At 29.7% G+C, this 27,936-nt stretch overlaps 1 protein-coding gene across 2 annotated transcripts; it reads left to right on the top strand.

The window, feature by feature from the left end:
* The first annotated feature begins 1,117 nt into the window (after positions 1–1,117).
* On the top strand, positions 1,118–27,737 carry LOC122270890 (venom nerve growth factor 1). 2 transcript variants are annotated; one of them, XM_043050080.3, is made up of 5 exons: positions 1,118–1,249; positions 12,512–12,608; positions 15,361–15,410; positions 19,426–19,603; positions 27,417–27,737. In XM_043050080.3, exons 2-5 carry the CDS (start codon positions 12,521–12,523, stop codon positions 27,599–27,601), a joined length of 501 nt encoding a protein of 166 aa, XP_042906014.1. In that variant the 5' UTR covers positions 1,118–1,249; positions 12,512–12,520; the 3' UTR covers positions 27,602–27,737. The 2 variants fall into 2 exon arrangements, with proteins under 2 accessions (XP_042906014.1, XP_042906013.1); XM_043050079.3 differs by having other exon boundaries at positions 1,134–1,261.
* Positions 27,738–27,936: the final 199 nt, after the last annotated feature.

The raw sequence follows: 27,936 nt of genomic DNA, 5'->3' as shown, positions 1-27,936 counted from the left end.
CTGTTCTCCCTCATTTTGGGGTTGCTTTAACGATAAAAGGACACCTGGTTGGCTGGACACCACACAAAAGTTACAAAAAAAGGACACCTGGAACAACTTTTGATCTAATTATCGGATCTTCACTTTCTAGGACTCAATCTTAATGGCTCAAGGGTGTGTCCTGTAAATTTGCTAATTAATTATTGCAAACGATATTTTAAGTTGCGGAATCAGACACAAAAGCGTATTTTCTCTGAATAAACATACCTGTTTTTTTGTCAGACTTGGATTTTGGACCCCCAAAATATGGAGGGTAGCCGCAGTCTAAGAAATATGAATCCCATAATTTGGTCAAGAGAGTGATCCAAAGTTTGAACCCCATAATGTTAGTTTCAATTTTTGCGTATTTCTCCGCAATCTCGAGAACGAATATGCAAATTGAAAAATGTTCACACTCAATTATAAAGTTCGCTGAGCCATTATCTATCCCCTGAGCTAGGATGGCACTTAAAACCGAATTTAGAGACAATCCATATTCTCAGAATATAAAAAATTTAAATTAGTAACATTGAACTTTTTTTTTACAAAGTTATGATAAAAAGGCACCAATTTACGTGGCCCAAAACAAGTCATTTGTAGCAACATTTTTAGAATTCTCTAAAATGAGTTCTTTGTATAGGATAGATTACATATTGACAATAAAACGTGGCAAATGCTTGAAAAATATGCATGGTTTTTTTTTTATTGTTATTTCAAAATAAAACTTATACATGAATATGAAATGAAAAAGAAAAATGACGTGGAAATTGAAATATAAATAAATTCTAAGAAATGTTTTCATTTCGTTTAAGGATCTAATTGACTTTAAATTAAAATTCCAACAACCTTTAATCTAGTCTTTGAAAAGAATTCTCATAAAATGGCTTTACAAATGAATCTCAAACAACGTAACTTTTTATTCTCTTACTGGTATACCTTAAGTCATTCTTCTGTCACTATTTTTCTATCCACAACACCGAATGAAAAAAAAATAAAGGAGCGACGGTTTTGGAGAAAAAAATACATTAAAAATACGCTCGATTTTTCAATAAACATCGCCAAAATTCATCAATTCCCTACTTCTCGAGCATCCAACGCGTGGGCGGGAACGATATCAGCCAACAGCGCTCTTTTTGGCGCTATTAATAAAATCTCCTTCTTTCGTAAAACTAGCCAACACACCTTCTCCGTTAAAACAAATCATCCCCTAAGTTAAGGATTGCGCTAACAGGTGAGCTTTTATGTATGTATGGGTTTTAATTAAATAACTTTTTTTTATTTTACATAAAATAATTAAAAATACACATTTTTGTTTGTTTCTTAAATAAACTCTCCAGTTTTTAAACAATATTGTTCTAAATATTTTATATTTCTAAAATATTAAAAGTTATTAAATATTTGATAAACAGTTTGAAAGAAATGATACAATTTCTGTATTATCTAAATAGTTCCCACGCATTTAAAATACCTTTTACTGAAATAATATTTGATTAATAATAATTTCGTATGCAATATATGTTTACATCAATGGTTTTACGTTGTTTACAAAACGTTTTTTCGGAAACAAATCTTGTTCAGATAATTATTCTTTTAATAACTGTTTTATTAATATAGCAATATAATTTAGAACATAATTAATATTATTACAATATTTTAAAATAAAAGTTTTTGACTGATGGAGAAAATCACAAAGATATTTATTTATGAGCTAGGGGCTTGTCCCCTGCTCGTTTAACTCCCTAATCCCCAAAATTACACCCAAAATATTTTGTTGTATAAACACAGATATTACTCTCGATTCTATTTGGTCAAAATTGAAACCTAATTATTTTGCTTGGTTACCAAAGCAACTTCATCTACAATTTTATTTTTTAAATTCCTATTAAAATTTTGGTTACTTTTAAGAAAGATCGTAAGATAATTCCCGCACAAGAAATTATTTAGTAATAGTGCGAAAAGTTAATTCCTAACTATGCTTTATTATTTTGTTATCTTTATTTTCAGTGCATTATTTGAAGGGGGACAGTTTTACGCAAAACTTGTTAAAAAATTAACCATTATTGATTTACTTTAAAATATTTCTAAGAGGTCAATAAGTTAGTTTCTTTTTTAAATATGTTCATCATAAAATGTTGCTTAAAAAGGCAATAATTACGATTACTTTATAATATAGGAGCACAACTTTTCGTTTTGTACCCGTAATTTTGAATAATAATCAAACAAAAAAACGTAATAATAGCCGACAAAAGGGATGATAAATGAAACTTACAGATAAATGCCACTAAATAAGGGATAAATAAGTGTCTTATTTGAAAGAAATACCTTCATAAAATTTATTTATTTTAGCTGATAATAATCAAAGAAATCTGGACGTTCTTTGCTAATTAATTTGTTTTATTAGCGATTTCGTGGTCAATAAAAATACGCTGATAACAATACGAAACGGTATTCGGACATTAAAGTTTTATATAATATAGTGATATCAGTTTATTGATATATTTTTAGAGAAAATTGATAAACATGCATCACTTGTACAATGTAAATGATATCCAGTTACAAAATTGTGAAAAAATGTTTATCAAATTTACTAGCTCAAAGAATGTTTTTTTTCTGAATTGAAAATGTAAACATCAATATACTAAAAAGCTTCAAATAGAAAAAAGTATCTAATTTGTTTTTTCACAGACATAGAATGATTCAATATAATCTAATTTTTTTTAAACGTAATAAATTTAAAATGTTATAATAGCAGAGAATAATATTAAAAAAGGTAGAAAATATATATAGTTAAATGACGTTAAATAAGCTATGAAGCTTTGCCACAAGCAATTGTTTTAATACTACATAGGGTAATGAAATACCATTGTAATATTTACATTGATGACAATTAAAGAAATTTGGACCTTCTCTGTAAATTCAAAGCAAAATGCTTTGATTTTAACTAAACGATTAAACGAACTAAACGATTTCAGAACGTTAAATTTTTATGAAATACACTGTTAGAATTTTCATTCTATAATTACGGTAATGCAGGCGACAGCAGTCTGTCCATCCACGTAACCGTACGTTTACAATTGAGAACATTTATTTACCATTACGGTTTTGAAACCGTGTCTATTTGGTACGGTTAAGAAAAAAAAAACAATAAAACAAATTTATGTGGTTTTGTGACAATTTACAAAACCATAAAAAAGAAATTTAAGTGAACATTAGAATTAGATGTTTCGGTAGGTAATTGACATTGGAGTTAGGTTGGGGCTGAGATGTGTTTTGTCAACTGTGGAATGAGATTTAATTGGTTTATTTGCTGATCACATATTTCTCGAGAATCGGGAAATTCTAGACTTTTCTATATTAGAAAGCTCAATGGTGCTGAAATTTGTACGTTAATGAGATTTGTACGTGATGATTTGTGCGTGTATTCTAAAAGTCCAGTGTCACCAATTGGGAAGTTCAGGACACTAGAAACTCTTCAGTTTGAAGGAATGGAAAAATATTGTGGTTTCAAAGTTGGGATTCGAAGCCCCATTCAAGCGTCAGGGGATTGGCAACTTATCACTTTTAACTTTAGTATGTACCCATCTGCAAGAAACAAGGTAGTGCCTAGGTGATGCCTTCATAAGGGGATCCTGGTTGGTATGGATACAATTCTGGTTGTTTAACCGTAGTATGCGAAAACAGTCATTAAACGGGTTTTCTAACAGTTAACAATTTGAATACCATCCTTTTTACGGGTATTTAACCGTTTTGGTTAAACATGGTAAAACAACGATTACATAAATTGCTATTTAACCATTTATTTCGAGAAAATTCCAACAGCATACACAGACATCAATATACTGATAAATTTTAAGTAGAAAATAAGGCCCCTCGATATTCTAATAAGTACAATATTTCATTTTTAAATTGTGTAAATTGTGAAAACTTTCTTATTACATTTTACTAGCTTCAAGGACTATAATTAATAATTTTAATTTTTTGAATGAAAATATAAACATTAATGCATTTCGAAACTTCAAACAGATACTAAACAAATTTGGTTTTTAAATGACGTAAGTTGATTTAATGTACTCTAAATTAGAGCCCCTGAATTAGACCCCTAGTTAGAGCCACTGATAGTATAGGAGCCTTACTCTAAATGTTTTTGAAAAGTTCATACTTAAAAAAAGTGTTGATAATTATCGAGTCATATCAACAGTCAATTATTATTTAGTAATTAAGAAATTAAAATAAGTAAATATATTGTTGTAATATGTAAATATATTATTGTTTATAACTAGTTTAAAATTATCATTCGATAAATTTTAAAAATGATATTACTAATAAATATCGATATGCAAGCATGAAGCAGACGAGAGATCTCACATAGAACGTACTTAGGGGAGGGGCAAGGAGCATTTTTCAAACGTTAAATACTTTTAAAACTTTTGAAAGTGGGTCTTTTTAATATGCGAATGAATAAATTTGATATATAGATAATTTTAAAAATTCTTGTTTATAGAAATTCTTTTATACTAGTGGGCTGCGCCCCCTGCTCGCTAACGCTCTCCAACCCCCGAAAATTGCTACGCAATGTTAAATGGTTTGCTCCGCAAACCAAGCTCGCTTCGCTCGCTACTAACTTAGGTACATTGCAAATGCACAAAATTCTAAGAATTCAATATAAAATCTTAAGATAAAATTTCTAAAACTGATATCTCTTTAAAAAGATTAAAATTTCGGCTATAATTAAGTCTATTAAAAATTTAAATAAGTGAACTGCAATGGAAAAACCTGCATAAACAAATAAATTCTAGTAAAACAAATAAATTCGTGATATAAATCAAAAATTATCAAATAAATTCGTAATACATAAATTCGTGAAAAAAAAAACGCATTCGACAAAAAACCAAAATAGAGATCTATCGACAAAGACTTCTGCCTAGCTTATGCTCTCCCTGGTTATTTCAGTTTCCGTTTTTAAAAGCGCTATATGTTGAGCCATCTTAGCTAGATTTGGCATGTGACATTTTTAGCTGTAATCATTGGTCTATTTTCTAGCGTTGCCATTCAGGGAGTTGTAATGAGGCTTTTTTTATCGCCGTGTAAGAGAAATATATATATAGATTATGCTTTCATGAAATTCTTTTATAATATGTTTTCATGAAATTCTTTTATATTATGTTTTCATGAAATTCTTTTATATTCAAATCTCAACCACACAAACAAAAAAAAAAGAAAAAATGAATTAAATTTACTCCCCTTGGACAAGTTTCGACGAAACTTTTTTACATAATTAATAATAATCAATTAATTAATTTTGACTAATTAATTAATTTTGAGGTGGAGAGAGATTTTTTTTTAAATTCTCTTTTTTAGTGTGAGATATACTACCAGTCACTTATATTTAATTTGTATTGTTTGCAACTTTGTAATCTAAAAATAATTAATCAAAGCACATTTACAACCAATGCTTTAATTGAAGAGAAAGTTGTCGGAAAATAAAACGGAAAACGCAGGAATTATAATTTTACTTCACTAAAAATATATTCATTTTTGAACAAATATTAAGCTAGTTAAAATTTATGTTTAGGTATAAAATTTAGGCTATTTAATGATACCAACAATAATAATTATAAGACACATTTAATCTGTCATGTTTTTTTTAACAATTATCACCTAAAGTCCCTCCCCCCCCCTAAAATCCCAGTAAAACTTTCATATTTCGCGGCACTTCTGAACATTTAAAGAATCTGACATTTTGTACAGATATAACTTATATGGTTTAACTAAACGCTTTCAATTAGTTATTAATTCATAAACTGCAATACTTAAAATCTACTAGCATCAATCAGAACTTTAGAAGAATTTATATTGTATTACAAAAAATAAAATTTATTTAATAATGTGATTTCTGTGCAAAACATTTTTTTATGATACATTTTGCTAAAGATTATTTTTTTTAAAATTTGAAAGGAAATTTTAACAAAATATGTATAGTAAATGCCTATTTACATAACACCTAATTATATTAATAAATTACTGTACATAGGATGAAAAATACATATTTTTTCATCATATTTACATCTCATTATTTCTCATATTTTTTCTTCATATTTTTGATCCTATGCAAATTTCTTCATCCAATGTATTATACAACAATGAATTATCATTTTAAACTGAGTTAAATATTTCTTCCTCATATTTACATAACAATTAACTATAATTTTAAACTGAGTTACATATTTCTTAATCTATTTACATAGCAATTACTTATAATTTTGAATTGGAAAGCATATTTCTTCATCCTACTTAGATAACAATTCATTATAATTTTAAACTGATTTACATAGTTCTTCCTCCTATTTATGTAATAAGGAATTATAATTTTGTTTTGGATTTCATATTTTTTTTATCATGTAGAAACATCTTTTCAGCTTCGTTTGTATATATAATAATTAATAACTCACAAACATTGAGATACACTTTCATCAAAGTGAGGAAACATGTGTGATTTTTTTAATTCATAGATGGTACTTTAAAGTATTATCCTTCATATTTCCAAAATTCAAAAAATACAAGCAAAATTATTTCATAATGAACATTTTTTCTAAAAGTAAGCTAACCTATCTACCGTCATAAAATAACTACACGGAGAAAAAAATTCAGTTTAAATAGCCCTACTGTATTGTAAGGACAATTCTGATAAAAAAGAAAAATACCGTAATTTTAGTAATAAAAAACAAAATATAAAGTATTTAAAAGTAAATATAACTTATTAAAAGTGGAAATATAGCTAATTTACCTTTTCAAAAATAACTAAAATAACAAACTGAGTCGGAAATAAACGGTATAATAGTTAGAAATCGTTGAACATAGTCAAGAAATGTAAATTAAACTTCCCTGTATTTAAATTATAACAGGAAAAATATAAATAAATAAATAAAAAATTTTAATTTACTGTTTGTTGTTACTTCTGTTACCTACTTGCCATACCAGGAAACCTACTTGAGTTATAAAGCTAATTTAAGGCAGAGGGTGTGTTTCTTGTTTTACAGTGGCTCCATCTATGGGCAAGAATATGATTTCAGCCACACACTCACATCACAGCCTATTTCATACATCATTTCATTCATCCAGGAATAGTAATTTTTACCTGAATCAGAGAGCTACCAATCTCTAACTTAGTTCCCCCAGAGGTATCGATTTGTTATGGAAACTTGGAGGACTTTGTGACACCGACAGATTTAGAGTCCACCAGCCACTATTTAAAACATGAGATGGCATCGGCCGGCGGGATTCAAACTCCTATTCTCACGAACACGAGTTCAACGCCCTACCAATCTAAATACTGTACCGTTATTATTTTCATTCATTTAAAGCTGATGCAGGAAGAAGAAAATTATGGAAAAATTTCCGCAGTAGTTATTCCGCTCTCATAGTACAAAAAGAAGACGAAAAACAGAATTCTGGTAATAAAACGTTATACGTTATTTAATTTAAACCATTTATTTTAAGCTTTTTCACTCGTATGCGCTTTTATGTTCGCATGGTAAAGGTTTGATTAAAATTAAGGTTTTACGAAACCATAGTTCTTAGTTACCTCAGTTAGTTCATAGTTACCTCAAACCATAGTTCATAGTTACCTCACATTTGGTAGGAAATAAAAACTGTAAAGTAAATTTTACCGAATAAATGGTTTTTATGTCATGCTCTAAGATATCATGCTAAAATTACCAAATTTTACCACATTTTATCACATAATACAAACCCTAAATTTTATTCCTAATTTTATTAAAATCTTTTTGTTGTTCCATAGGGCCAGAAACACGGAATATTTTACCATAATCTGGCAGTTTTTACCATATTTTTTCTCAATTTATTTAAAATTTATGCTAGGATAGCAGATTTATAATTCTTATAAACTTAAAGCGATCTAAAAGAAGAAAAAATTAAAAATTTCTCATTTTATAGCGTTTCAAGTCCTCAGTAGGTTCTATCTGTTCGTTAACCATAAGTTTAGCTAAGAGTCTGTTTGTTAACCACGGTCTAATTAAAGGTCTGTCGCGATAGCCATGGTTCCAGTTATAATTATATTCATGTTTTTTTGGTACATCATCTAACTATCTCCTTTTACTCTGCCTGTTGAGTTTATTAGTTTCCGAGTAAGAAATTTTCTCGAACCCTTTTGAATTTTCCTCTTTAATGATTGAAACCTGATGAAAAATAAATATAGTTAATAGAAAAAAATTGGAACAAAATAATAAAAAAAGTTAATTTTAAAAAAAAAACATATTGATTTACTTCTACATCAACCTGAAACAATCATCACTTGAGTTTTTCAAATCTATTGCATTCAATAATATTTTATTTTATTTTATTTTATAATCAGCATTGAATGGCCAAGTTGATTCTGAGTTTACAGGTATCAATGTTTAATTCCGTGGACTTGAACTTTTAAACCCATACCAGAAGACAAGGAATCTCTTGGATCAAGTATTTGGACAAACCAGCCTTCATTGAGGGCTTTTTTATGAAACTAACCCTCATTTGAGTTACATAGAGAGAAAAACCTTCCACGGTTAGTCCGACGGGAAAGAGATTCTAACCCATGGTCCATCTACCACTGAGGATGTTTTACTTCAGCACTGTGTTCGGTGCGAGACGTAAGTCGATGTCGTATCAACCAAACACCGCTAGGTTTCGCACCTGGAACATCTCACTGGGAGGCGAACGGTCTATCCGCTGAACCACCATGGCTCAGCATGCAATTATATTTCATTTTATTTTACTTTATAACCTTCGTTGAACAATCGACCCAATTTTGAATTTACAACTATCACTGTTCAACTCCGTAGCCTTGTCATTTTAAACCCAATCCAGAAGACAAGGAAAATCCTGGGTCAAGTATTGGAAGTAGGACTTTTTGATGGAACTAACCAGCATTTGCATTACATGAAGAGGAAAACCTCGGTTAGCCTGACGGCAAGGAGACTCTAACCCGTGATCCGTCTACCACTGAGGATATACTTACGTCAACACTGTGGTCAATGCGAGCCGGGTGCAGAATTTCTATCTTTCAGCCATCACTGGGATTCAAACCCGGGCTTTCTCATTAGAAGGCGAGTACTCTATTCTCTGAGCCGATGTTACGATGTTAAATTTTATCACTTGCTAGTGATAAAACTTAATCGAGATGAATATTAAAAAGTAATTTGTGAATTGTATGACGACAAGTTAACGCTTAAGTATTTTATAAAGGGACACTAGGCATTAACGACTTAAGTCATTTTTGTTACAAGTAAGTAACATATCAAAGTACAAATTACAAACTCTGTAAATATTAAATGCTTTTTGTTTCGTTTTTTTTTTAAAAAATATCCCTCCAGGCATTAAAATGTATTATTATCATACCTATTATTATTCAGAAGCTAAAACCTATTCGATATATTTAGCAGGAAATAAGCGAAAATAAGCTGGCACGGATTACATCCATTACATGTTAATAACTCGGTTGGCGTGCTGGCGACAATTAGTAGCTACAAAAATGGAAGCCAGTTCTTTTTAAGAAGTTTTAAAAGATTATATTGGTAAATTTCTTTGACATTTCTTGAGTATTTAATTGCTTGTATACGTGAGAAAACACCATTTTATGCGTAATGCGATACTATTTGCCCAATTGTTAACTGTCATCATTCCAAATTAAGAGTATTGTTAGCCAAACGACTTCTTAACAGGATAAATCGTTTTAATTAACTACTTCTAAAATTATCGCCCGGCAAGTTTTGTTCTAAAATAAGAATCTTTCAAAGTATATTTAAATATGCAAGGCAGGACCTAAAATTTTACATTCACTTCAACTAGATTCAAATATCAAATGAATAAGAATTTTTTTTCGTTTAATTTCAAGATAAAAAAAATCTCGATTTATTAAAAAATACATATATATCGCCTTGGCGTTTCATACATTCTCATTGAACAGAAAAATCACATGATAGGGTACTGATTTTGGTAAAATTAACGATAAAATGTAGTTTATAGTGTGTGATAAAATTTGGTACGCATGGTAAGATTTGGTGATTTTATCATGACAACTTAGAGCATGGCATAAGAACCATTTATTCGGTTAAATGTACTTTTCCGTTTTGTATTTTTTTTCTAAATGCATGGAAACAAAAGCTATAATTTTAAAATTCAGAATTTCTGGAAAACCGTTAATATAAGAACGGAAAAAATCACCAAATAAATGGTTTAAATACCGCACATTTTGATTTTTATGACCAGCATTTCACCAGAAATATGAATATCATATAGCACGGTAATTTTACCAGAATTTTCTGCTTGCAATTTTGGGGAGTTGTAAAAAAACCTATCACCCTAATATCTATATTAGTAAATTAAATACTTCTTACCAGGAACCCGGGGGAGGGGGCAGAAAAAGCTTTAGTCCCCTCACATTTTGTAAATGAAGGGCCCTTTCTAAGATTACAATTTTTCAATTAATGTTTGAATAATTAAATTTTCAATTCATTAAATAGATAATTGTTCTGTGTCTAAATTCCACCAAAAAAATTTTCTATTTCAAGTGAACTTTAACATTTCCATGGTGAAAACTTCTACCAAATCATCCCGTATTCGTCCCTTCGTACAGGAAATACACGCCCCCACTGCTGACCGATGGGAAAATTCTTGGTTTCAAATATCACAGCGAACAGAATGAAAAATAAATAAATAAAACAGTGAAACAGTGTAAAAATGGCTATTAAATGAGAGATAAGTAACTTACAGGTGAACGATTTCTTTTATTAATTTAATTTTAATTTTAAAACAACTCGAATCATGAAGTTGAAATTACAGGTTATATATATATATATATATATATATATATATATATATATATATATATATATATATATATATATATATATATATATATATATATATATATATATATATATATATATATATATATATATATATATATATATATATATATATATATATATATATATATATATATATATATATATATATATATATATATATATATATATATATATATATATATGTAGATTCGAAAAAAAGTAGCGTTAAATGAGAGATGAATACATTGCAGATAAACAATTTCTTTAATTACCTTAGAATCACCTTTTCATAAGTACTGCGAGAAGCAATGATCTATGCTTTTTTAAACACTTATTTTTAAAGATATGTATGCTACAAGATATCATGCATCAGTTATGGTGAAAATGTGATTTTTATGATGTTCGATTTTCAATTTATTACATAATAATATTCTTTTCAATTTCTTGATATATTTGTCTTTTAAATAGCTTAGAGAAATCAAAGCCTGAAAATACTTTATAAAGATTTCTTAGTCCCGCAGTGGACTGATCGTTAAGACACGGTTCCCAACAGATCACGGAAGTCAAGCATCACTGGCTACGGTCAGTGTGCGGGTGGGTGACCACTTGGATCAGTCTGCGTAGGGACCGAGGGTGTGCGGTATTGGTCCTCGTTAAACTGTGCTGCCGTAAAGTGCTCGACTTCGCGCGCAGGTCGTCGGGCTACCGAAGCGGGGATGCCATCCCCTCCGCAGAGGATCAAAATTGTGATGGCATGTCTTCGGATCATCCTCCGGCATGTTTCCCAGACCGTCGCCAATAGCCCATTGTGCAGCTCTAGCGCGACGTAAATTAACAACAACAAAGATTTCTTAAGCTATTTATAACCAAAAACCAGTTTTTGGATAAAAAAGATTTCGTTTCATATTCTTTGCTTTTTCATTATCTTTTTTTTTAAATAAAACACTTTTTCAAACCTAATAAAACGCTAATAAATCATAGTATATACCTTCATTATATAAATATCATATACGTATGTACAAAGGGTGAACAAAATAATGGAAACACTTCTATACTAGAGCATTTTTTCATGTTTCTGTAGAAATAATTAAAGAATCATTTTATAACTTCAGAAGTGCTTAGATCATGCGATTTTTTAACAATGAAGTTTAAAGCTTTTAGAGGTTTTAGGGGCCGACAGTAAAATACAAACGAAAAATAGTGTTTTTGAACATCCTATGATAAAAAAGGAGGAATAAATTTGTAACTATTAACAATTATTTTGGTTATTTTATTCAATAATTACACACAATTTCGTATCTTGAAAAATCGTCGACCGATTTCGCTCAAATTTTGTATTTTTTCATTTAATTTGCATTTTTTTTTCTTAAATTATGTAAAAATTTGTGTACCTTGTAATTCGAAATTTGCTCGAATATTATTAAATGTTTATTTTAATTTTAAAATGTGTATCTATATCTAACATGCAAATATACATACAAATGTATATTTGTATACAAATAAAATACTAATTTTTGAATTTTTTTTTTGTTTGGTTAATAGTTTAGATATCCACCCCCATAAGGAGGAGTAATGCTTTTATTTCTTTTGCCATAATTTAGAACAAGTTCAGTTCAAAAAGATTTGTGTAATTAAAGAATTTTTTTCAGACTGACTACATGGCCCAGAGCTCAAGAGCAAGATTTCTAAATCAAAGAGTTACATTTAGTCTATCTTTGGCAGTTGTATTTGTATCTTCAGTTAGTTGTAAGTATAAACATTCACTGAATTTATTACTACTGTTTGTCGAAAACCGTTTTACTCCCTCCCCCTCAGAACCATCCATTCCATTCCCTTAACCAAAGTTGCCTTATACTCACTTGTTTACCGTGCTTTTACAATTTATCCTCCCCAGTGAAAAGCTCCTTTACCATAAAGCAATCGCTGTAAACGCCGGTTTTCCTTTTGATCTCATTAATTCTATTTATAGAATATTCTCGAAATCCACCAAACTCTAATTCGAACTTTTAACTAATTGATTGTTTTGACTTATCCAAAAATTAGAATCTAAATTGCAGAGACTTAAAATAAATTTTAGTTCTAAACTTTAGTTCTACTCTAAATTAAACTAAATTTCAGCAACCTTAAAGACCCTATTGCTGAGATTTATAATTGGAGTATTTATCAAATCTTGTCGATGTGGTCTTATGTTAATTAGACAAACTAAAGGTACCCTCAAAGACACATTAAATATGTAAAAAAATCAGAACATTTACTTATCGTCCAGCGGTCTACATATTTAGAATTCTAATCACAGGTTTGAGTTTTCTTCTGTTAAAATCATTCAACACTGCTCATTATCTACCGAACTTGATTTCTGGGAATCATTCCGAATTTTGAAAAATTTTAACAATTTAGTTCATGATATTTCTGGTGTACCACCTTTATCTAATGTTTGGAAATCTATCCTAATTTTATCTTTTGCATCCTGGGATTTCGGCCAAACAACATCACACCTGCTTCTCATCTTTCTTTTTTTTTTTTTTTTTATTTCCTTGTTCAAACTTGTTCGTCTTTAATCATTGGTTTAACTACATTGCACGTGTTTGTCTCTTTACTTCCCTAATATTATTTGTTGTTTTGACACTAAAGAAGATTTTTGTTCATAGAACTGATTGACTTCTGTGCTTTCATTTGTGCTTTGCTTTAGTCAACATAACACAAAGTATCCTCTATTATTTCCAGCTAAACATTAATTTATGTCTTCCTTGAAATCCTCATCAGTAAAAAGAAACAGAAGAAAGAATTTTATCATTATGGGTAGCGATTTTATGCATTATTATTTAATGTAATATAACAACCGGTACAAACAATTTAGGACCAATCGTATCAAAAGTATCAATTTTTACAAGTTGTTCATTTTTTTGGTTCAGAAATTTTTTATAAAATTAATAGTGAAAAACTAGCGGCTGTAAAGTGAACAGTTCCTTGCATCCAAGTTCAATAATGTACGGTGTGCCAAAAAATACGTCCACCCTGTATAACTTTTGATCTAATAAACGGATCCTCACGTTCTAAGACTCAATCTTATAGGTTGAAGGGGATAACCTTAAATATGACAATAAGTACAGACGAAATCAGACACAAAAACATACTTTCTTTAAATGAACATACCTTTTTTTTTGACGGATTCGGATTTCTGATTCCCAATTTGGGTAGGAAAGTGATCCAAACTTTGGACCCCTTAATGTTAATTTCATTTTTTGCCTATTTCGCCATATGTCGAGAACTTTATAAGCGAATTTAAAAACTTGTAAGTTTGATTATAAAATTCGTTGACCATATAATTCCATGCAAAAAATAAAATTTAGTAAATATAAACGGGTTAAACCAACACCTCCTAGAAAAGAGTAGGCCTCTGCACGGGTTACCATAAATATCCTTTAGTAGTCCAAACGCAATGACATATTTCGTATTTTCAACCACTGCGCAACTTAGTACCCCGAACGTAATGACATCTTTCTTATTTTTCATCAACTGCGCAGTCAACTTCGTCACATCGGACTACTAAATTGATCCGTGCTGAGGCCTTCCTTATTCTAGGAGGTGTTGGTTAAACACCTCTTGTATATATTAATTACGACAGCATATTATCTAAATTGCGAAAAGATATGAAGGCATGTATTTAAAAGTTTGAATGAATTTTTGTTACCAGAAAGATTCTGATAAACTCTCTGCATTTATAGACAAAATATTACCGCAAAATTGTGGCGTGGGAAACTATCCACAATATAGCAAACTTGTTTATTTATATCGATGCATAAAAGCTTGCGCTGATTTTTAAATGAATTGTTGCGCATTGTTCCGCAATCCTTAAGTGGACATTCGGTCCAACAAAAGTCGGCGAATGTTATGCACAGTAACACAAGCACTACTTCTTCAATGCTGACAATTGTGAAGAACTTCCTTTTCGTTAAAGCAATTGTTTGACAAAAAAATTTCACACCTTGCGTATCATCAATTTTCATTTTATGATCGGTTTTTGATTTTAAAATAGCATCAAATATAAGATTTCAATTTGAAATTTTTTAAGCTACGTCACAGGAAATAATCAAATATCATTAAAAAAATTTATATTGATGTTGAGTTTGCCAAATGAAAAATTAATGACATCAAAGATTTTGCTATGCAACTGTCTTTAGACAATTGCAAAGCTCAAAATATATCTTCCTGGGGCATACTATAAAGAACTCTTTTAATTGTGCTTGATATAAAATTTATTTCACCAAACAAAATATCTTTCAGAGATCATAACAAAATATTATATCATTTTACATTTATACCATATTTTTTTCTTCTCCTTTAAAAAATCTTTATATCTTTTTCCATATCTTCTATATTTTTAACTTATGTGTATTTATTAACTTATTCTATATTTTTAACTTAATATGTTTCAAAACTGAGATTAAAAATTAATTAAGTAGTTTTCTAAATGCTTTTTTTTTTACTCTTCTTTCAGCTTATTCCTTAGAAGTAAACGAAATTCTAGATGCCCAAAGGAATATACAGGTAATAAAAATCATATAAATTTAATATTTTTCTAAAGAATGATTATTAATCTGTCTATTAAAGTTTTGCGAAAAGCAGCACATTGTAAATAATATATAATTTTTTTGATTTCTATAAAAAATTCAATGCATTTTCTAACATTTTAACGAACAGTTGATAAGAAAAAAACATTTTCGCATTCAGTCTTATCTATTATAGAAATTAAATTAATTGAGGCAAAATTAAGGAACAGTGTATTATAACGGAGCTTCAAATAAATTATCAATCTTTTCCTGTTTTTATTGCAAACCTAATTGTCTAATTATTTGACGCCTGTTAAAACGTAAAGTATATTATTTATGGCTGAACATCTGATTTTTTCTTAAGGAAATGTATACAATTTATTTTATTAATTTCATATATTTTACAACTCAATCAAAATTAATTATTCCATAAAAGAAAGTTGATTTTCTAACTAATAAAACAATACTATTTGAAAGGGAAATGAAATAATTCAAAAATAAAATTAATTAATTGTATAAAAAAATTTTAATCAAAATTTAATTAATTTTTTTTTCTGTCTGAAATAAAATAGTTTCACAGGAATGGTTTAGAATTTAGAAAAACTGTTTAATGTATTACCTTAATTCTTCTGAAATTATTAAATTATGAATTTACAGTATTAGCAAAGAGTTTGAAAAGCTATTTGAACACACATTTCTTTAAATTTGTCATTAAATTGTAAATTTTTAATGATAATGAATAGCTCAGAATTTAAAATGAAGTTTTAACAAATTTCTTTAATTTTATCAACTAATACAAAGTTATTATTTTTTTTGTATAATAAATAGCTCAGAGTTTAAGAACATAATTTTAACAAATTTCTTTAATGTTAACAATTAAAACCAAATTATAACTCATTTAAAAAGTGTTATGAATTGTTCAGAATTTAAAAATGCAATTTTAAGAGCATATTTCTTTAATTTTAACAATTTAAACCGAATTATAACTTATTTTTATAGTATAGTGAGTAGCTCAGAATTTAAAAACGTAATTTTAGCAAATGTCTTTAATTTTAAGAATTAAAACCAAATTATAACTTATTTTTAATGCATAAGAAATAGTACAGACTTCAAAAAGTAAGTTTTAACATATTTCTTTAATTTTAACTATGAAAACCAAATTTTAAGATATGTATGATCTAGAATGAATTTACAGGAATAGTATAGACTGCAAAAAATAGTTTTAACTAAAAAACTGAATTGTAACTTTTATTTTAAACAGAAAAAAACTTACTTAGTTTTCAATCCACATTTCTTTGACTTTTCTTCCCGTAAACCAATAACATTGCATATGATAGAAAAATAAAAAGAAATTTTGCTCCATCATTAAATAAATAGACAAGAAAGAGTGGATGAATAAAATCAGTTTCCGCTGTTTATTTTACTCTTTTTTTGCATGCTTAAAAAATTATTTTTATATAATAATTCAAACTAAATGATTTATTTTGGTGTTGATAGATATATGTTAAAATATTTATTAACTAAAAAAAAGCTCTTCAACCTCTATCAGAGTTCTTTTTTTTTAATTAAAAAAATTGTAGTTTTGAGAAATGGCAGCGCACGAATTTCGACTTATCTAGCACAATCTAACCATTGCGTCAGATTTTTCTAGGAAATGTTAATCCAAGACAAATTAAAACATCGGTTCAAATTTTTTTTCGGCGTAGGAACTCTAAATAATCAATTTTCTTCCGGCGAAACCCCGATTATATAAATAAAGTTAAATTAGGTAATTGTGAACGTTATAGCCTGAATAAAAACCATTTTTAAATATTTAATTAGAGAAATGACGATTTTATCATTCAAATTTGCATTACTTATGCTATATCTAGTCTGGACTCTAGTTATGATTTCGTTTTTGGTGTATACCGTGAAGAACCTAAATCAAAAGAATGTCGACTTTCATCGGTGAATGTCAACAATCACTTGCAATTTTTTTTAATAATTCTTAAAAATATTTTATTTTAATAATATTTCTTTTTCTCTTTTCATTTTTCTTTATTATTTTTCATGTTGTCACTAAATTTTTAACTATATATATATTAAAACTATTTTCGATGTCTGAAGCCTGATTTTTTTCTTCGCATACATGAAAATAATATTACATAAAAATAATATTTAGCACACCAAATTGTAAAAAAAAAGCGGAAAATTAATTAAAATATATTTTTCAATAAACCTAATTTTAAAAAAAAATTTGAAAGCTTATCTAAATTTTTTAAAACTTTGTTCGCAAAATAATTTTTAAATACATTTCAAATACACCTAATTGAGAAAAAAAAAGTCATTTACTCTACTTTTCAAAGCTAATCTTAATTTTCTGGATCTTTGTTCGCATATTCATTTATAAATGCATTTTAAATACACCTAATTTTAAAAAAATTTCTTTTGAGCCTCAAGTTTTGAAAGCTATTCTTAATTTTCTAAAACTTTGCTGGAAAGTACCATTTGGAACAAATTTTTCTTGATATAATTTCAGAAAATATTTAAAATTTTCAAAAAGTGTTTCAAAAAATGCGTTTATTTCGCAAAAATTGCATTTTAAATTATAAGTTATGAAATAATTTCTTGTAATACTTATCTCAAAGATTTATTTACGATTTTTCAGTTACCAAAATGTCACAAATCAAGACAATTCATTATCTGTGACCAAATAATTTAAAAGCTAAACTTATTTTAATTAAAAATACTTGCAGTTAATTAATACCTGACTAAATTTTCGATATTTTTTATTAAACTGACACATAACGTAGCTTTTTTCATAAATAATTCACATAAAAATAAATAGATTTCTCTCATCTAAACATATAATAAATTAGTGAAATTAAAAAGTTCACTTTCAAACTTAAAACTTTATCGAATCACGGTTACATATTTTAATCCTAATTCTTGCGCTCCAATCTATTCTAGTCATTCTTTTTAATGTTGTTTATATTCCATACGGTGACCATTAAAAGTCAAACACAGAAACGTAAATAATTTTGTTTCAATTTTTCTAAGGTAAATATTGCTTTTATAATCGTTAAATCTTCGCAATTGATTACAAACCATTATTTGTCGTTTCCTCATATTTTCTCCATTCCCAATTTTCTTGGAAGGTAAAAATGGAAAGTAAATGATACTTGGAAAGTAAACTGTATACCAATATTGTAAATACACCAGTAATTGTTCGGACACCCATCCTATACATGTCAGTGAAATTATTGTCTAGGGTGGTTCTCTTGGTATAGATTGGTTCTCTAGGTGCCATGGTTAGGCACCATTTTAGCAACAAGACGTGATTTGCCTGCATTACATCTTATATAGGTGCTTTCAGTACATCTCGATTGGTGCTTCGCATCCTGTCTCGACAGATAAGCGCCATCTATTTGTCGAAATAAGAACTAGTTTTATTATAGATTTACTTTTCCCATGCCCCATATGCTGCGATAAAATCCCGAAGTCTGATAAATCCTAGGTTTTACCGGTAAAACCTAGTTTGGTAAAAGTCTAAAATTTGCTTTAATAGGATTCTACTTCGACCTCTTACCAAGCCTATGCGATAAAACCTAAGCCAAATCCTAATTTTTGCGGTAATCCTAAGTTAAACCAGTAAATAAAACCTAAAATTTTCCTTCGGGCTTTTAAAAATATTACGTTCAGCACCAAAATCTAGTAAATCCTAGATTTCACAGTTAAGACCTAGTTTCTATTAAGGTGGCATGGCGAAAAGTCCGAAGTATGATTTAATATGATTCTATTTCGATCTTTTAACAAGACAAGTTACCAAACCAATTTGGTAAATCCTAGGTTTTATGGTTAAACCTAAAATTTACCAAACTTCGGGCTTTTATAATTACATAGATATTAATTTTCATCGACATCTATCAACCAGAACGAATTCTATTTTTATTTAAGCAGGGTAACTTTAATTAAGACAGCCCGATGTAATTATTACACTCATATTTTAAAGAAAAAAATTTGTTTGTTTTCAGAAAAGGAGCCTCGTAAGCGATGACATTGAACTCGTAGAAGTGTGTTCATCAGTGCAGAGTTTTGAACAGCTTGATACAGCTATCAATGTTGACTTGCTGACTGTAGAAATACACCCAGATGCATGGGTATTCGTCACAAGGTGCAGAGTACCAGGAAAATCATGCAGAGGCATCGACGGTAATTTTTTTTTTATCTCTCACGATTTGATTTTTTTTTTTTTTTTTTTTTTTTTGAAAACAGTAAGGAAAGATTGCGTAAGTACAGTACACTCAGCCGTGGCTCAGGGAATAGAACCTTCGCCTTCCAATGAGATGAACCGGATTCGAATCCCAACGATGACTAGTTGACACGAATCCAGCCCCCGGCTCGCATCGACAGCAGTGCTGACGTGAAATATCATCAGTGGTAGACGGATCACGGGTCAGAGTCTCTTTGCCGTCAAGCTAAGCATGGGAAGTTTTCGTAGTTTTCCTATCCATATTACGCAAATGCGGATTTCCATCAAAAATTCCTCCACGAAGGCATTACTTCACCCAATACTTGATCTAGGAGTTCCATTGTCTTCTGAATTGCGTTCAAAATGACAAAGCTAAGGAATTGAGGATCAGTAGTCGTAAACCTGAAATTGGGTCTGCTGTTCTGTTCAACGACGGTTGTAAAATAAGATAAAACAAAAAAAAGCATTATTCACTAATTTATGGTCTGTCTATGTAAAGAACTCCCCTCGCCATTTCTCTGGAACAGTATCGGTAACCGTGGTTACGAGATTTAACTATTTCAAGTAAGGTCATTGGATCAATATTTAAAACAGGTTTTTGTCTCGGGTTTACGGTTTGCCAGTTTAATGATCTCAAAGAAGAGAGAACCCTCTATGAAATGCGATATTTTTTGTTTCAATGGTGTTTTTTCTACACTAGGGGGCACTGCAAGCTCTTAACTAATACTTCCGGGTTACTGTTTCCGGTGTATTTTGAAGACATTTGGCTCACAACGTGATCATTGTGTTTTGAGTCTCTCTTAAGTAGTATATCTTATATGCGTGTATTTTTTACCCGATTTAATGTTTGCGTTTTAAAAAAAGAATTGTTATCACCAGAATTACATAATATCATTAATATCTTATAAAAATACAGAAGATTTGAGCTCAGAAATTACCTAGTTTATTTCTTTAATTAAAAGCAAAATTATCTGTTTGGAAATATTGCTTCACAGAATAAGCTGTAGTAAGCAGCTGTAAGTTTTCTAACCGGAAGTAGATCAGGTCAAGCACTCGAGATTGTTGTTGTTTACATTTATATTGAAAACACTATACATAGCTGCAGAGGGCTTTAAACTTTGTGGGGAGGGGAATTCCTTCCATAGACAAACTATGTGTGGCACACCCATCACGGATTATCTACAAGAAGTGAAAAGAATAGACATCTGATTCTAATCAGTTTCAGGGACCATGTATTGGCGACTGCTTTTCTGCGTTGTCGCCAACACGAACATTGTTTCCCATAAAAGATAAGAGCTGGATTTTAATATCATAAGAAAACACTGATATTCGCTTCAATATGATGCCAATAAGTCGATTGATATAATTTCAATATGTTTCGAAATTTCTCTCCTTTAATTTTACACCGATCAATATTTTCCTCACCCAAATAAATATTTTCCCAAATCAATATTTTCATTACCCTACTCACAATGATATCGTATTTAATGGGATACCTGCAAGTGTCGCTCTGTGGGTATCTCGATCCTGATTGGTTGTTAAAAGTAGCATTTGCTTACATTAGCAACTGTTCTTTCCATTCTATTTCGAAGAAGCCAAACCTGCCAAGTATCAATTCTCCTGAGTGACACATTCTATATTCCATCACTAAGATTTCAATTCTTTCACTATACATTTTTTCCCTTAACACAAAGACAGCACGAAGCCATGTAGAACATAAACAAACTAATTATGCATCGAAGTTGCCAGGTTACACAAAACAAAAATATATCACGGTTACGATAAAATACGTAATCAAATAATAAATCTAAGTTAAGTAAAAGATGTAGACGAAAAAGAATTATATTTCAACAAATCCGATGTTCGATACGGCTGTGCATTTAATTAACTTCATGCTGATTAACTTTCTAACTTAAGTGGAAAAACTTAGTTCCACTTTAACACACCATTTTGCTTAAAAACGAGCCGCTGGCGCTGACGTCATAAGTCACGTGTGTAGGTATCTGTTGTATTTTTCTTGAAGTGCAAGTACCCAATTACTGTCGATATGCATAATGTTCGCGATGTTACATTTTTAATATGTTATGTAGTAATCGCGATATATTATTTATCAATAATGATTGCGATGTTTTCGGATTAAATACATAATTATAATCATCAATGATTGCGGTAGAGTAGTATTTGATAAACCGTTTTGTATCATCAGTTGCTGGTGACCTGTAGTAAACCAGAATCTGTCATAGTTCCTACATTTGGACAAAAATTACAGTGCTCCTACAGTGGTGGACAAAAAAGTTCACAAATAGAATAACAAATTTTTGCTCAGAAAAAATAATAAATTCGTTTATAATCACTAGCAAAACAAAATATCGTGGAGCAGAATGTCATGGCAATTAAATATAATGGAACTTAATCTTACTGGAATTAAATGTTATTTAAATCGCTGAGAAAAGTGCGTTCTCGTGTATGAGTACGTAAGTTTATTGATATTTAGCATTTAGAATTCAAATGGGATTCCATGCTTACTTAAACTTAGTATGTGAAAATTCGATATTAATAAAAAAAATCATCCTGAAATACAGTTAAACCCCACTTTACTGAACTGCCTGTGGAACCCAGCAATAAATCCATTATAAATTAAGGATCACTATATCCGAAATCTTTGAAAAAATATTTTTTAGCATATTGCACTAGTACAGGGTTATTCATAATTCCCTCCAGGGTTTCGAAGCGTTATAGTCAAAAAAAGAAGACGAATATGGCAAAAAAGAACATATGAAATTATTACGAAAGTATTCAAGTTTCAATTTAAGCAGTTGCCGGTAGATGGCAGTAACATGTACCACTGAAGCCAGTTGTAGTAAAGAAAAATGGCGTTTACAGGGGGAGGGAATTATGAATAACCCTGTATCGAACTATTGATTGCAATATTTCATAATTTGCTTTATAAAGTAATAACTAACTGTTGAATCCTCTTCAACAAAGTTTCTTAGCAGCGTTTCACTTACTGTAACGAAAATTTCAATCGAAGCATTTTATTTTATTTTATAACCGGCGTTGAACAGCAGACCCAATTCTGAGTTTTCGGCTATCAATGTTCAACTCCGTAGCCTTTAAGTTTGAACTCAACTCCGAAGACAAGGGAACTCTTGGATCAAGCATTGGGACAAAGTAGCCTTCGTGAAGGACTTCGCAAAGGGATTATAACCCATGACCCGTCTACCTCTGAGGATATTTTGCGCCAAACGGCTTTGTCCCTTGAACCACCGCGGCTTTAATGAGAAATTTAAATAACATTCAAAACATTTTCCAAATAACGAAGTAAATGTATTTCCTTATAAATAATTTTTAAATATTTATTTTTTCAATTTTTTAGCAGTTAATTATTTTTATTTTCGACATTTTTTAAGAAAGTTGTATTTTCAAGATGGAATCTCTGATCAAATAATTGACTCTCCCGTGTGCTTAATTCAAAGTGTATTACTTCATTTTTTTAATTAAAGTTATCGTTAAGCATTTTTAAACTTACAAGATTGAGTCATAAACTAACAAATCTGCATACATTCATTTCAACGTCGATAAAAAGGAAAATTGAGACCACTATAAGCGAACTACCAATTCCTTAACTGTTCACTAGAAGCTAATGACGTAATATTACTTTCATAACAGTTCAGTTCGGACAACTAAACGCGTTTTTAAGATAATGGAAACGAGATTAAATTTTAAAAAGAACACTATGCAAAAATGATGAACTCAAATTCAATTATGCATTTTAAATTAGTTTTCGAAAATTCTCAATGTAAAAGAAAGTAAACAAAAAGTAATTTTCAGTATGTTTACTTTCGCTGAAATTTTCGATATAGTAGTTAGTCCTATAATGAAAATTTCAATCTAAACAATAAAGAGCAATCAAAATATTTTCCATATAAGGAAGTGTTGTATCCTTCGAACGAATATTTTAACTATATATCTTCACAATTTTTGTCTTTTTTTTAATATTTTAGCTATTTTCCCTTTTGATTTTCGCCATTTTTGAAAGAAAGTTGCATTTTCATGAGGAAATATCTGGGCAACATATTCACTCTCGCGTGTGCCTAGTTCAACGTGTATTACTTCATTTTTCATTAAAAGTCATCGTTATACACTTTTTAACTTACATTGAGTCATAGACTAAAAACTGCGCAACATTTATTTAAATGTCTGCAAAAAAGAAAAGCGAGACCACTATAAGCGAACTACCCATTTTTTAACTGTTCATTATAAGCGAATGAAGTAACATTAGTTAAATAACAGTAGACAACTAAAAACGTTCTCTATAACCAAGTGTCGACTATGTGCCGAAATCACAGTAATAGGGTTAAACTGCGTAAAAAACCTCCAAGATTGAAAAGAACAGTTTCAAAATTCAGCCATTTTAAAAGATTATGGAGAAGATCTTAAAAATTAATAACTCAACTTAAACTATGCATTTTAAAATGTATAGTATAATTAAATGCTTTTTAAAATTCTCAATACAAAAGAAAATAAGCAAGCAGTAGTTTACCTTGCATCCAAAATACCTATTTTTATCTATAAATTGTCGAATGAACGAATAACTAGTTTCGTCTCAAGCATATAATAGTTAACGGTCAGGCAGCAGCATCCAGAGTTACGAAACTAGACGGCTGATAGGGTCGTTGTACGGACGCAGGTAAAAAGTGTTAATTCGGCGGTATTAGTTTAAGATTTTTATGTCTGAAAATTATTTTAATTTAACTAAACATGTTCATGCTCTTAACTACTGAATAAAGTTCTTTTAAATCAGGCTGGTCAAAAATGAGATGAAAGCGCCAAACATTATCTGATGACTTCTCATTTCTATGAAAAATTTCTGTTTTGAACAAAAAAAAATTTTTATCGTTCTTTTTTTTTTCTTAATTTACAAATTACATAATTACTTCTAAGTACATAATTATTTACAGTTTTATAATTATTTACAATTACAAAATTATTTTCAATTATATAATTACTTACAAATGTGCACGAATTCCAAATTCGGGAAATCAGTGTAAGAAAGACATTTTACCAAAAATAACCATTTAAAGAATACAACGAAAAGAAATACATATTTGATAAATTTTAGTGCGGCGATTATGTTATAAATCAAAATGTATCAATATCATTATAATTTAAAAGATTTTCTTAAATAATTGAAATAGATATTTCAGAACCTTATTCAATAAAATTAAATTACATTTATACAACATAAAGATGCTATAAATATTTAGATTCTTTTTAATCATTATCTTAATAACTACTATAACATTACTATTGCAGTCTTATGACGCTTCACTGAGTTTAATAATAAGATTAACAATAATTTTCAAATTAATAATTGTGAGTGGCATCTTTTGTGATGAGATTAATAAGAATTATATAATAAAAAGGGTTTATCCACTTTTAACTGAAATAATAAAAATGCTTGTTTTAAATACCGTTCTTTTTAAAAACTATGTCTCGCAGTTATAGGGTAAGCTTTCTCAAACGATTCTTGTCTACTTAAGGAAAAAAAAGGAAATAATATTTTAAAAAGATTGAATTAGTTTCTCTTTCAAATTATTTTGTTCTGTTACCAATTCGTTGCTTAAAACCAATTTACGATAAAGCGTTTTTTATTTAGTTTATATCATACGAATAAAACAATTGGGTATAATATAGCCTACGTCACAGGTTGTGTTGTTCCTACTAAATTTAACCCATGAACGGCATTTTCTGCGAGTCTAACTTCAAGCCACAAATAAACAAACGAAGTGTTCGATCGTTTAAATAGCTGCTCGCCAGATTTTATTGCATTATAAAGAAAAGTTATTGAAGCTAAATACAACTAAATAAACAACAACAACTAAAACAAATAACAACAACTACTAATAACAATAACTAAATAAACAACAACTAAATTCCATTCGTTTAGCATTGCGTCATATGTTGTTCCTACTAAATCGAAGTAGTTGTGTTTTTTTCATATTATACCCAATTAAAAGTTTAAAGAAAAAAAACATTAATTTCAAAGCAAACGATTCTAAAAATATCAATTATGGAATAAAAAAACAAACTTAAAATTTTGCGTTGATTAAATGCCGATGTGACACAAGTCACTTGGGATAATAAACTACTTATATTTCTGCAATAGTTCGTAGTTTTTGTAAAAATGGAATACTTATTTCATCGTAGGAAATGCCTGAGGCAATGTTGTGATTAACCACATTTTACAAGTTGTTCAGGAAAATGTTTTTGTTTTTAAAGCGCGATCTCGGGGAAGAGCACCACGATTTCCATGAGCGCAACAAGATGCATTTAATAACTGAGCTGCCATCTAGTGAACATACCGGCAATTGTTAAAAAAAACTATCTAGATACAGATCTAAGGAAAAGTTTTATATAAAAATTTCATTTTCAATTAAATTATCACTTATTTATAAACAAGCTTTTCATACTTTTTTAAATTTTTCTTATTCCTGAACATAATACTAAAACATGAAACAAATTTAAAAAGATTTATTTTTCAAACAATAGAACGTGTAACCACTTTTTAACTTAATAAATCATAAAAAAATTGTTTGTTCGTTTTTGCTAATTCATTTACTTACTGCCAAACCTCGTTAAGACGAAAACGCTTAACTCAAATTTTTAAGATTAAAGAAAATAGTTTCTCTAATGCGTCATCTTTCAAAACAATAATAATCGGATTATTTAATACGGACATAAAAAGTATACATCACCTGTTTAAGACGAAGTGATTATACATAATGAAAGCCGATAGTAAAAATTAATCTTTCGACCTCATTGTGACCTTTTGGGTGATCTTTCATAGATGCTCATCGCTTTTCTGGAACTGTTGCAATAATGAATTTGTTCTTAGAATTAAGGTTGAAGGATCACCATTAGTTCACATCAATCTGCCCTAACTGAACACATGAGTGGGGCTTTGACGACGGGGTGAGGGGGGCCGACCTAGGTGGTAACCCTGGGGGAAGAAAATCTAATTGTTTTCTTTCCCTGCTTATCGAGGTATTCTTGTATGACGTTGTGATCATTTAGTTGTTAGCACGTTGTTGATTCTATAGTTTGACTGAAGTAAGAACTCCCCTAGCCATTTGTCTGGACCCGTGGTGGTGACTATGGTAACGAGGTATAACTATTTCAAGGAGGGATGTGGGATCATTGTTTAGGACAGGTGTTGACTTGGGTCGGCAAGAGAAAGGGAATCTTTTCCTTCGATCTATTGTGTTAGCCCTAGAGTGAAGAGAAGCTACCCTTCCTGAAATGCCCTATTCTTGTTTCCATAGCGATAGATGGCCTTAGACTGTGTGGCTGGGGGAGTTCTTACCATAGACAAACTAAAATTATATTGGAGCTCTAGTTGTGAAAGGAAATACTAATTAACCCCCTGGCTTTTTAGCGAACGGGCAAAAGTGGGAGAATCATTTTCCCCAATACACTTATTTCCCTATCGAAGTACATTGGAAAAGCAGTTTTGCTTTGAGGAGAAAATACGACTTTTAAGGTTAAAATACGACTTTTTACGGGCAGAACCATCAGTGGGTTAATTAAAAATGACTATAGAACATTTCTCTAAAGATATATAATATGTTCGTTATTTCAGTTATTTTTTATAAATGATCCTAAAAGCATTTTACTGTTTTAACGGTTGATACAAAAAGAGTTTTGGTACCCTTTGCCTTAACGAAGTTTTACCGTATTTTTAAATTTCTAATGAATTGTTCGTTTATGCAGAGAATATACAATCCATATGCAGACCGAAGAAGTCATGGGTTCAAGTGTACGGAAGGACATCTGGTGACACATGGAGGCCTCACTGGGTTGCCGTGGACACAGCCTGTGTATGCTCAATTCGGAGAAGAAGATTCCTAGAATCAACATCCAGGATTCCTTTAACAGGAAAAAATTTCCTTCCTTAACAAGAAAATCAAACATTTTAAGCAATTTCACTTAAAGGGAGTACACTTAAAAACAAAACACACATTTCAAAAAACATAATTTAATTGTTATTATTATTACTGATTCAGTGTTTTTTTTTTTTTTTTTTTGCTTTTTTTTTTTGTACTACTGAATCAGATATTCCTATCATTTTATCACTTATTTTAATTAAATATTTTTTTATTCAGTTTAGTTTCATTTGGTTATAATCTGATGATTTCGAGTAAAATTCTCGAACATATTTCGACTCAAAAGGCGTTCATCCATTGATTTATTTCAATTGTTTTAAAATAATTCAGCACAATGCGTCTAAATC

Source organism: Parasteatoda tepidariorum, chromosome 9, assembly GCF_982258835.1.
Source record: "Parasteatoda tepidariorum strain Cologne lab strain chromosome 9, Ptep-v5.0, whole genome shotgun sequence".
Taxonomy (NCBI): Eukaryota; Metazoa; Arthropoda; class Arachnida; order Araneae; family Theridiidae; genus Parasteatoda; species Parasteatoda tepidariorum.
This window is presented reverse-complemented; position numbering and strand designations above follow the sequence as displayed.

Bases quoted from the DNA above. Each gene is read 5' to 3' on its own strand.
- LOC122270890 (XM_043050080.3), top strand. From the start codon at position 12,521: ATGGCCCAGAGCTCAAGAGCAAGATTTCTAAATCAAAGAGTTACATTT. The intron at 12,609-15,360 runs GTAAGTATAAAC...CTCTTCTTTCAG, and splicing joins ATTTGTATCTTCAGTTAGTT to CTTATTCCTTAGAAGTAAAC. The intron at 15,411-19,425 runs GTAATAAAAATC...GTTTGTTTTCAG, and splicing joins ATGCCCAAAGGAATATACAG to AAAAGGAGCCTCGTAAGCGA.